The sequence below is a fragment of the Coturnix japonica genome, chromosome 5 (genome assembly GCF_001577835.2).
Source record: "Coturnix japonica isolate 7356 chromosome 5, Coturnix japonica 2.1, whole genome shotgun sequence".
Taxonomy (NCBI): Eukaryota; Metazoa; Chordata; class Aves; order Galliformes; family Phasianidae; genus Coturnix; species Coturnix japonica.
The window spans coordinates 4,183,218-4,195,560 of NC_029520.1; the positions used below are offsets into that span (position 1 = coordinate 4,183,218).

Sequence of the window (12,343 nt, forward strand, 5' to 3'; positions counted from 1 at the left end):
ACCCTGCTAAAAGCCAAGCAGAGACAGAAGACGATTCCAGAAGATGGCAGCCCTGGTCACGTGCAAAATGGAGTGAAAGAAGGAAGTCTTCAAGAACTTGCAATTTCATCCAAGCGTGTATTTCAGTTGTGTAATTTCATAGATATCTGGCACTTAAAAGTACTGCTTTTCCTTCTTCTCCTCACCATGATTTTCCACTGAAGCTTTCTCATTTTCACTCTGCAGAACCTGTACCCAATTCTATTCCAAGTTGTGAGTGTTTTAATCACCCTCTGCTTTGGGGCATTAAAAGATTCTGAATCATCCCACCTTCTGGAAGATTAGTAAATAAAGCAATTGCTAACAAAAAATGCTGCTGAATTCCCATTAACCACGTTAATTATTCAATTTAAAAATATGCTGGAGTCATCAGCAGGACATTTCCATCTAATGGTTGAACTGAGGGAAAAGTCTTTTAAAATTGCTCAGAAGCAATTATTTTAAAATTTGTTTTTCAGGGCTAATCTTTCTCCTGTACCACATCCTGCCACAATAAAACCTCTGCAGGGAACTCCACAGAGATAACAGCACAGAAAGAAATGGTTCAGTAGTTATGGAGGCTCGCCTTGGACACCACAGCTAAGATGAAGCCCTCATATATATCCATGTTTCCCTTTCCACTGTTTTGAGCAGAATACATTTGGTTTCTGCCTAGCTTTTAGACACAGTGAAGTCACCAGATGTTATTAAACATGCAGTTATGATTATGAATAAACTTTTTAGTTTAACCAAGCCGAGGTTCTCACTACAGTCTCACATGAGTTCACTAAGCTGGTGAGGAGATCCAGTGGCAGGTATAAACTAGAGCATAAAAGAGCCCTTTCCTAACAGGTGTTAAAACACAGGCAATACTTTCACCACAATGTGCTTCCTGTGTCTTACAGATATGGTTTAGTGGGATGGTGATGATGGGTTGATGGCTGGACTAGATGATCTTAGTGGTCTTTTCAACATTAATGCTCCTATGATTCCTTGTGAGTCTTTCTTTAAGCTGGCCTTAAACTCATAGATGCCCTCATACTTAATTGCCACGGCAAATTAACCTACTCCAAAACACCTCCAAATCCTACTACCCAAAGCCTGAATGCACTTCAAAGGAACCTTTCACTTCTGAGATCCGTTTGTGGCACCTGTGGAACATAATGTGGAGTGTTAGGCAACAAACAGTGGTTTGCCAAAGTAATTTTGAAGTGATTTACCTCAGCAAGTACCTCTGCATGGAGATCTCACATGACCTGTCTGAGGTCGTCATTCTCCAAATATATAGTCACTGTAAATAAAGGTGCTCTGAAACCTTTCTGCTCTAGATTCAAGCAGAAAACACATCAGGTATAGCCCGTGCAGGCAATGACTTACAAAGCTTCACAGCCTTTTGCAGCTTCTGTAGGACTTTCAGGAAGACTTTCAAATGCAAGCCACCCTGCAACAACACTGATACATACCCTGCTTTAAGGAAGGAAGAGCAAATAACTGGAGGCGTATGCAGGAAGCTTGTGAGTGCAGAAGTGCAGTGTGATTCCATCTGCATGCTGCCCAGCTCACCAGCAAGAGAAACATGACTGCTTAGGTACAAAATGGACTTTGAGGGACAGCAGATAAATGGAAGTCAGCTGTGCATGATGCAAACAAAATGGGTCAGGGATTACCACATAACACGGCCTGTACTACATATTTATATACATATTTTTATACATATAGTGCTTCAAAATATAAAGCAAGGGTGAATATACAAGCTTCAGACTTTCTATTTTCAGGTACATTAGCATCTGCTGTACACATGCTAAAAGTAAAAGGTTAGACAAACAACTATATGCTACTTATGACTTAATATGAAAGAACTGTGCCTGCTGCCTATCTCTGAGGACTCTTTTCATTTGGGGCTAAGTGAAAAGCTTATGCTTCCTATTTCCAGCCAAATGTGCAAGCTTTTACTTCAATAATATTGCTTCAACCCTCACAACTGCACTTGTTTAGAACACACCCTACCTTTCACTGGGTTGCTTTGCATGAACAAAATGCTGGTGTCTCATGAAGAAATTCCTCCATATAAAAAGGAGAAATAGAAAGGAAACATAAAGCCACTCACCCACCCACCAGCATGTCACCAGCTCATGTCAGCTGATGAGCAGTACTGCCCTCCTCTCCGCTATCCAAAGCAAATAGATACAAAGGACATGAAAGTAAAGTGAAATGCAAACATTTTCTTAAAAGCTTAAAGAATTTACACCTATTTTCCTCCAGATTTTCTTTTCTCAATCACTGAGGGGCTTTAACTAAAACTAAGTGCCATTCTCAGTCCATCACTACCATACGTGCAGATGCCTGACATACCCCAGTGACCTGCTTTTATGGGATCCGCACAGCAGTCCATGCACTGTCACAGTAACAACTCCTACACTGGGAAACTTGAGGTAATTAGGGCACTATTTAATGAGTGTCATGGCATGTAGCCTGTAGTCCTAAAGCTGCTTTAGCAGTGGCTAGGATGTGGTGGTTTACTTGTTACCTTGACATCTACAAAAAGAACACGAAGCAAACTGTCAGCCATGCCACACGTGCAAATCCCAGCGCTGTGGGAGCAACGTGACCCACTTACTGGCACAAATTATACCACAGAAATGACCACAGAGCATGCATCAAGTTTGGGGTTTCCTCCTAAACATCACCTACATTTCCTTTTTTACCCTGCTTGAACTCCGATTATTAAATCAAGTGTTCGGTATGAAAGAAGAAACACAGAGAACAAAGCAGGGGACAAAAACCTGATGAGCCATTCAGAAGAATTGGGATTTGAAGGGCCAAAGGATAGGGACAAGATGATGCTGTTCTTGCAGTTAAGGGAAAAACACAACGCTGCTAGATCTGATGTGCAGATGTGATGCACTTAAGATGGCTCCTGTGAATACGCACTTACATACTTTGCAGCCAAAACTCTGACAACTGTGACTGATTTTTAAAAGAAGTCCAATAGTAAAACCTCCATGAGTTTTACAACTAACTTTTCTAGGACCAGAATTTCATCCAAAGACAAGGACAACCCAAGAAGAAACAAGGATCCCTCACTCAATATGAAATGATATCCACATAGAAAGCATAAATTCTCCAGACAGTAGGTCTGGACTTATTCCTCCTTTAGTGATGGCTATCCCAGCTACAGCTGTTTATTGTATTTTTCAAATTACATTCCAATTTTAAGAAGCATCCATTACTCTTTAATTAGAGGCAGATTTGACTGTAAATTTCAGCCACAGTTCAAAGGTGTTTAGAGCTTGAAGGAAGACGGATAAGCAGTTCCTTCCACACAAGGAAACAGGTTTTGACATGTTGAAGATGACGGCTTTGCAACTTAGAGTTTTAATTTATAAAATTGGATAAAGAGGAAGAAAAGAAGGGCTATTACTCCTTCCTATATTAATAACTTTGCAAACTGGCGATGCTTTCTTCTTGAGCATTTATTAACTGCTTCAGCCTATGGCGGATTTCATTCTTATGCATGGTGAGGTGCATGAAATATAAACATTATTTCTGATGATTTATTTCCAGCATGTACCTCCTTCTCCCCCCCCTTTTATTTCCCTTTCAAACAGGAACAAACCACACGAGTCTCTAAAGAGAACAAATCAGAAGGCCAACAAGTGAGTTCTCTTCATCTTCAGAAAGAAAGCTGGGCAACTCCTAAGTAGGGTACTCTACAGTTATTTAGTCCTCTGAAGGATAAATAGAATTGGAGAACTTGTTTATTCACTAGACAGCAACACCACCATAGAGCTCTGTCAGATCTCTCTGAGACAACACGCTATCACCTTAGATGCACGTAACTTATGTCCTACATTTGCTAACAGCACAGTTTATTTTCTAAAACTCTATATTAAGTAACCCAACCAAGAGAAGAATGTACACGCACATGCTCTGAGCACACAGAAGAAAAACCAGCCCAAAGAGTTCCTAACATCTGTCTGAATTAAGAAGTATTTTTAATGTAATTAAATATTATAATATTTTAAAGAGATATTAAAAAAACACAAGATTTCTAGATGCAGGACTGATCACCTTTTCGTCTAATCACCTTATATCTATGTTTTATAAATGCCTTTTTCCTGTTTTTGTTTTTGTTTTTTGCTGTTTAAATGGGACCTTTACGTACTATATTGCATCCATTTTAATATGAATTAGATATAGGAATCAAAATGAATGAAGTACAGCTGAAAAGAGAAAGGGCAGGTAATTCTTTGATTTTATGTGTGGATACAGAGACAATTCAAAAAGCTGTAGGGGTGTTTTAAATGTATTTACTCTAACCTATTAGTTCTCAGGGAGCTGCGCTCCTGCTTGATCATTAATGACATGATGAAAGTAATTTGATAGGAAAGGAATAAGACTATCTTTAAGAGCCCTTAACCCACGATTTTCTTCTGCTTTGAAGAGATGAGAAAATATGTTTTCAAAATCTACCAATTGTAAAGGGTCACTCCTGACTGTGTTTAAAACAGTGACGTTTTTCCTCATTAGCTCTTGGCATTAACTTACATTTCTCACTGAGTTCTCACTTTTCTGGTGCATGCAGCAGTGCTTTTCCAAACATATTTGGGTTTGTAGGGAAAAGAAAAGATAGGCAATAATTCAGTAGATAGTGTTGGCAGTTCTTAACGCTGGTAACTAGTTCAAAGAGCTGGCTTCTGCAAGAAAAATGTGCAAGAGATCAATAATTCATCACGCTACGAATTTTCAAAGCAAACCTAAAAAGAAGGATAGCAAAAGGAAGGAATGGGGTTTATTATGAAAAACAGCAAGTAATTGTAACGCAGGTGTATTATAAGAATGAGTCATACAGGAAAGGAAGAAACAAAATGCCAAGGCAAGGATAAAGATACAGCCAAAAAAAACCCAACAATACATTGAGTTAGACAATATACCCAGAGCACTGAGCCTTTTAACTGCTCTAGCACAACCAGCCAAACCTGCTGTCTTTCAGCTTCTCTAAATATGATCGCATCCTTTGAAGAGCAAATAAGTTACTAGACACCATTATGTGTGCCATCCTTCCGCCTATCACATATGCACACAGTCATCAACCTACCCTACCTCCAAAACATTTGTCTTCATCACGTGAACCATAAAGAAAGCCATCCCATGCTTTTTTAACAGGGCTAATATACTCTACCATGATACCACGTCATTATTGATCATCTCCATGCTGTTGCCATGCTCTCCATCACACCAGCACGCAGACAGAGCCACCTCACCCTGCATTCTGAGAGAAACAAAGCATTGCATCCCAAGCTATTTCTAACTTGCAACAGAAAGAAATCAAAGAATAACAGAATAACTTCTCTGTTTACTGGGGGATCATGAGATAAAGGAGGCCCTTTTGAGATTAATTTGTCTGTAATAATCAAGTCAGGAGTAGGTCTTTCTCTCACATACAAATGGATTCTGTTCCGTCTAATAACCAGGATGTTGCTTTTTAAGCATTCAGTGCTTCTGCTTGGGAGTTTCAGAAGCTGTTGTAGAGCACAAGTACACAGAAGAATCAGCAGCAGCTTCATGGGACTTTGTGACACAGACGGGTGGACCAAACCGGTTCTGTTCCAATAGACCAGAGACTCCTACACAGGGTATGTTAACACTTTGCAATGTGAGCATATATTGTAACAAGCACGTTTGGATGGAAGTATGTTTAACCCACAGCAAGTCCAGAGATTTTTGTATATATGGAGCTTTGTGAGAGAGTCCCCTGGTACTTTTAGCATCCAAGCAATAGCCCAAAGGCTTGTTTCTATTGTTCTGTAACAGTGATCCCTAAATTGCTGCAGAACTGCTGGCAGTGCATTTGGAACTGGAAAAACTACAGTTGTTGCATTGAGCACTTCGGTTTTCAAGTTTGTTAGTACTGACAATATTGCCAACACTGTCACATTCACCTGGATTAGGATGCATTCACCCTTCCAAGCTCTTAATTTTGAACAAAATACAAAGTAATTGATGACATGTACCAGAATCAGGGAGAAATTCTCCCCCCAGGAATTGTCCCCAGACAGTCTATGGAAAATTACTGCTTGGAACAAGAGCAGCAAATATGTAAATATGGCTTCTGTTGGACATTTCTTTTTCCACCTCATTGCCCTCAGTATGCTAACAAACAGCATTGACTTATCCTGGAGTACACACTCACACATTCATTATTTAAAAACCTTCAAAATAATATAAAGGAAAAAAGAGAAAAATGCACAAATGTAACACGAAATGAACCACAATATACGATTTGTTCCAAATACAATCAATATGTAATTAGAGCAGCAGAGAAGAGGCAATATTTCTCACACTGTTGACCAGATGGATATTTTTCCTATACTTACGTCGAGACATTTCCTTTAACTAAGATTTCATGCCACGTTAATTTAGAAAGAAAAAAAAATACAAACCAAGTTCTCTTCTAGCATGTGGTGGCTGAGCTGCAGGGTTGCTACGAGGTTCAGAAGCAGTGACTTCACTGCTAACTGCAAGGTTAGTTACTGAAGCAAATTAGAAAGCACTTCCTTCCCTTTGTGGACCTATTAATCTGCTAAAGAACAGCGCATGTTTAATACCTGAATACCTGAAATCACCTGTTTTACTAGAGAACACAGCTCTGTTTATACGAAGCTGGATTTCTAATGAAAAGAACCTTGGCACTGCCAGCTTACATTAAGTGCAAATTTCACTGTCTGCTTATGTGATCCAATCACCATGGCACCCAAATGCTTTATAGATAACTATAAAAACATAAGCCTTAATTCAAAGAGCATGTGATCTGCCAAGGTAAATTTACACAGGGATGAACGCAAAGAGAGCTGTAATTCCAAGTGCAGCATGCAGGTCTAAACCCAGGCTGGGTAAGACCACCGATATTGAGGGAATTTGCACTGAAGTCAGAAAGGTTTGTTATTTCTTCAAAACAACCTTTGATAATCATGAGCTCTGATGGTAGTTACATTAAGAGACGTATCCTAAGGCAGGTACAACAGTCCAAGCAGGTTTGGAAGATGGACTGAGGCAAGGAGTGCTTTGTGGATCAGGTTGTCCAGCCTACAAACCAAATGTGGAGAGAGGCGGTGACTGCTCTGCTGGCACCTGGGGGTACCATAGGTAAGATATGCTAATCATCCCTGTCTAAAATAAGGAGATTAAACAACACAAGAATTTGTTTTTTCTTACACTTTCCCTACAATTCTGAGGGATTATGATGTATTTGGTTCACAAAATCAGTTTTCATTTTGTAATACGAGGAAACAAACTTAGAAGAAAGAGTGATTGATTCTTAATGCAAACCCTGGTTTCCTGGAGCTGAGCTTTCAAGTACAACATCAAATAGTACAGTCACATAGCAACCTCCCTGCCCTGAGTACAGGTGGACAGATCTGCCAGTTCCACCTTTCCTGTTTCTCCAGGATGCACAAACACAGCACTCGACTAAGGTACAATTTATGTCAGCAGGGCGAGCTTCTCGCTCTCAGGGTTTGTACTTCAGAAAATGAGGGTTCTGACCAAAACAGCCTGAGATGGAAACCTGTGGTGTTCTGTGCTTACGTATTCAAACACATCATAGAATCATGCGATTGTTTGCATTGGAAGAGGCCCTTAAAGGCCACCTGGCCCAACTCTCTGCAGTGAACAGGGACACCCACAGCTCCAGGAGGTGCTCAGAGCCCTGTCCAGCCTGGCTCTGAATGAATGCCTCCAAGGACAGGGCATCCACCACCTCTCTGAGCAGCCTGCCAGCACCTCACCATCCTCATGGTAAAAATCTTCCTTACATCCAGTCTAAATCTCCCCTCCTTTACATTGAAATCATTTTCTCTCATCATGTCACAAGAGACCCAGCTAAAGAGACTGACCCCTTCCTTCTTACAGCCCCCCTTTAGCTGCAGAAAGGATGCTCTCAGGTCCCCCAGGAGCCTTCTCTTCTCCAGGTTGAACAGCCCCATTTATGACAATTAATAGCATATAATATCTCCAAAATACACTTTCATACCCTCAACTTATTACAGCTGGGTTACTCAACTAAGAAGAAAGCACCTTAGTGCAAGTAACACAATGCTCAGACTGACCATGCTTACTTGCATTTAATCACTACCATCCCCAAGGCACTCCAGCATCCCTTCTGGTGATCACAACTAACAATACGCTTTGTCTCACTGATCCTATATCAGAAATAATTACTGAAGTCCACACTGTTTTTAAAAGGCCTTGCAACCAGCATAAACATACACCAGAAAACAGCTGTGGTTGAACATAGGTGAAAGCATGCAACACCAATTACAGGTAACAATGTTCTGCCCCACCTCACTTTGTTCTCCTCATTGTTTGTAAGATGACAACCACTATGCTAAACACCGGGACGTTCCCCCTTTGATTTATAATCACCTTTTGATGCCTGAGCTTCCCATATTTATGCTATTCTTTGCAATAAGCCAACCCTAAAATCCTTTAAATGGATCCAAAATCTCTGCTGCCACCTACCGGCCCAGTGCGGGAACACGGCATAGCCCAACAGACCTACTCAGCTTAGAAAGCCGAAAAGCTGCTTACAAAAAATAAAGCAGGCAATATTGTGTTAAATAAATGATGGCCAATTCAAGCAAGCAAATTCACGTAGGGAAACTGGAATTCAATCTATCATTTTAACAACTTATTACACTATCTAAGTGCATTACTTCAACTGTTTTGTGCTATGCAGCCCAATCATTCACTAATCCATCCATCTTGGTTTTCTGCTTATTAATAAATTCCTATGGTAAAAGACAATATTGAAGACATGAAAGAAGCTTCAGAGATTATTACTTAGGCAACAGATTCAATGCCACAGCTCCTACCAATCACGTACTGACACAAATGGCCTCATACACTGACATTCCTGATAGCTGAAAGGTCCTCATAGGTCCATTTTCAGCTGAGCACTGTTAGATTCTCATCACTGCCCATATCCCCATAGTTGCTTCCTTCTCTATTCAGTATAAACTCCAGCAGCACCAGAGCAGAGTGTAAGAAAAACCTAGCAAAGCTTCTTAGCTTGGGTTCTACTTCCTCATCTTTGCAGTTGCTACCAATCAGGACACACCTCACTCTAGAACAGTAAATGTCAACAGGGAGCAAAACCAGTTTGACAGAAACATGACATTTATTCTTAATTACAGCCTATGGAAACAGATGTTTAGACTATCATTTTTAGTTCAGAGAATCCCCGTGGTGTTGTCAGTTCTGAAAGCCAAGGGACAGATCACAGGCTCAACAGGAGCACTCGCCTCCTGCAGATTCTCAGTTGAGGCAACAACGGGGCCTGGCACCAACAACACCAGCAAGTTTGGGTCTCTTATTTTCCAGGTGAACATGCCTTCACCCTACCCATGCTGAAATCCATCCTGTAGAATGGCTGATGGAACCTACAGCTGTTGGTGATACGATGATGGAGTAGCAAGGTCAATCTCCTCTGCACTCAGGTAGCTTGAGATGGAGTACCAATATACAACTTAATGGGGCAGTTGAAATCTAAGAGCTGTTAACATTCTCTCTACGTTTGAACAATCACATCCATGATTAATCCTACTGAGCAGTGAAATCCACAACAGTTCACTCACAGCCTGCCATTCAGCTTCACGTCAATTACTGAATCAAGCATGAATCAGAAAGCATCATACGTATTAGCAATGCCATGCTGCTTTCATACAATGAACCATATGAAAATCAAAGTGCAGCATTTTCGAGCAGGCAGCCCTATAATCACGTCCTCACCACTCCAGTTACATTGGTTGGACTAGAAGCTCTAAGCTACCAGTCCACTCAAAGTGATGCAGCTCCAGAACAAATAGAAGGAACAGTCACTTTCTACAACAACATTTGAGTAATGCAGAAGGAATTAGCAATGAAGCTGCTGTGGTAAGCTTAACTGATGCATCCCCATTACTTGCTTCCACATCATTACCAGGAAAGCGCCAAATCAGCCTGTCAAATGACTTGACTACCATAACACACTGCTCCACTCAAGGCAGGGGGGATGTGGGGAAGCACGGGAGTGAAACTCTCAATAACATCGTTCCTTTCCCTTCCTACTAATTCGTTCTAGGAGATGAGCAAGATGTCACTGGTCAAGTCATCATTCAAAAAGCACCTCAATCATTTGACTGAACAAAGCAGTCCCTCAAAAGAAACCCAACCAAACAAAAAGCAGATAAATAGAAATATATGTAGCTTAAAAAACTATATATACAAAGGCGTAGATCAAAATTTCACCAAGGCCACTGAGTCAGTTGACATCCTGCATGTCTATGAATAACGTTAATGAGCAGTTTCACCAGCATTGCTCTAAGTAATCCCTTACAAGGAACTGGTTCCAAGACAGGAAGTGGGACAATATGACACAGTTGAATCAGAAATGCAGAATTTTTTTGGATGAAATCATATTCGTATCTCAAACACTTTTAAAATGGAAACTTGTGGAATGGAAGAGCCAATGCAAAACAAGTCAGCCTGGTATCACAGACATAATTCTCTAAGAAACCTGAGAACATTGCTCATGTATCAAACCAGATCAATAAATGTACTCGCATTTCACCTCTGGTAAGCAAAATAATAACTATGCAAAACAGAACAAAAAGTATTAGAGTGGTGAAATAAATGCTTACCACTCCATCTGCATACTTTTACTTTAGGTCACGCTTAAGGAAAGGTAATGACTGTTTTTCTTACTGCCTTTTTCCACATGACTGCAGTTTAACAAGGGGACTTTTGGAAGACGAAGCAAAGGAACACACAGTTATTCCAAGTATTTCTACATAAATATGACTGTATGATACAAGTTTAAGAACACTTACGCTGCTGTTGTGAAGGCAGCTATGTCAGCTTTCACCTCGGTTATGTGCCAAGTCTCCTTCAGTGGGTGTTTCCTACAGCAGCTGGTGTCTCAGCAACTGCCGTTTCACAGCCCTTCTCTGACAGACAGACTGGTGGTTACTTTGTAAATAGGAATTAAGTCACTTTAGGGGGAGCTGCCTCTTGTGTCCTTGAGGTGTTTTCAAATGATGAACTCTCACCCTGTCCCTTAAAGTCTCCTCCTCAGTTGTCGAGAGCTCTGGTGAGATAGCAGGGATCGCCCTGTCGTTAGCAGACATTGCTGGTGCTACCTCACCGAGGGCAAGGTGACAGCTGGCCAAACAGGTAACAGTTCACACGGCAACACTTCGCTAATGGAACAACACAGCACGAAACCCCGAGCTATTGGCCTCCAAACAATGCCAGCTGCTGCCAATATCCATCAGGGTTGGGACAACGCGTGCTCTGCCACAGCTGCAGGGCCCAACCAGGCCACTCTTGACGCACTTCCACTCAATATGACGTACTTCCGCTCAATATGACGTACTTCTGCTCAATGTGACGTACTTCCGCTCGATGTGACGCACTTCCTCTCCGCGCTCTGTCTCCCCGCCCATTCCCGTCGTGCCCCGCGCAGGCCGTGCCGGAGGTTGGCGCTGCCATTTTGTCGGTGGCTGTAGCGCTGCGGGCTGTGGCGGTTGGCGCGGCCGAGGAGCTGCCCGCAGCGGCGGCTCGGGACGCTTTTTAAAGGGGTTTTGTTCTCTGATTTAATCCGCCATGTCCGCCGAGGGAGGGACCGGCGAGCAGGTGAGCAGCAGCACAGGAATCTTCAGGAGACGCGGGGCCGGGCTGGGCCGGGTGCGGGGCGTCCATGGGGCTGGGCCCGTTCCTCAGGCGCTCCCTGGGCACGGCCACGGGGCTGCTCCCTGCTCCCCCTCCATAAGGCCGCCATGGAGCGGGGCCGTTCGGCTGCCGAGCCCATGGGGGAAGGGCTGCGGGGCGGCTGCCCGGCATTCCCGCCCTGCCTCGGGGTGAGGCCCTGGCTCTCTTTCCCTCCCTCCCCATCTCGTTTAACGTGTGGTTGTGGGCTTCTTTATTAGCGATACCGTTCTCCTCTACAAGCATTTGAACGTCTTCGAGTTAGAATCTATAGAAGTGTTTACGTAATAAAGGAACCTTTTTTTGTGTGAGGTGGGGCGGTGTTCTCTCTGATGGGGGAGTAATTCCTCACTTGGGTTTGGCTTCGGCTTCTTAATACACTAAAACACGCACGTTCTTTCCCTCGATGCAGTCAGCATTCTATGTCCGATATTAAACTATGTTGTTACTATGAAATATTCCCTGCTTACAGATAGATCTTTTAGCTGTAATACCCATTAGTTGGGGCAATGGGATACACGTGGAGGTTCCCAGCTGAGGGAGAAGTGGTCACCATGCTGTGAAGCGCCCACATAGCCCA

General features: G+C 42.3%; 2 protein-coding genes across 2 annotated transcripts in view; one reads left to right on the forward strand and one right to left on the reverse strand.

The window, feature by feature from the left end:
- HIPK3 (homeodomain interacting protein kinase 3) overlaps positions 1-11,371 on the reverse strand; it is an 83,166-nt gene extending 71,795 nt beyond the window's left edge. The window contains exon 1 of the mRNA XM_015863468.2: positions 10,887-11,371. The gene's annotated coding sequence lies outside the window, so the exon portion shown is untranslated. The remainder of the gene's footprint in view (positions 1-10,886) is intronic.
- A 108-nt stretch (positions 11,372-11,479) lies between these two features.
- The window catches only part of CSTF3 (cleavage stimulation factor subunit 3), a 35,221-nt gene continuing 34,357 nt past the window's right edge, over positions 11,480-12,343 (forward strand). The window contains exon 1 of the mRNA XM_015863475.2: positions 11,480-11,691. Coding sequence (XP_015718961.1) covers positions 11,662-11,691 — 30 coding nt within the window. The 5' untranslated portion in view covers positions 11,480-11,661. The remainder of the gene's footprint in view (positions 11,692-12,343) is intronic.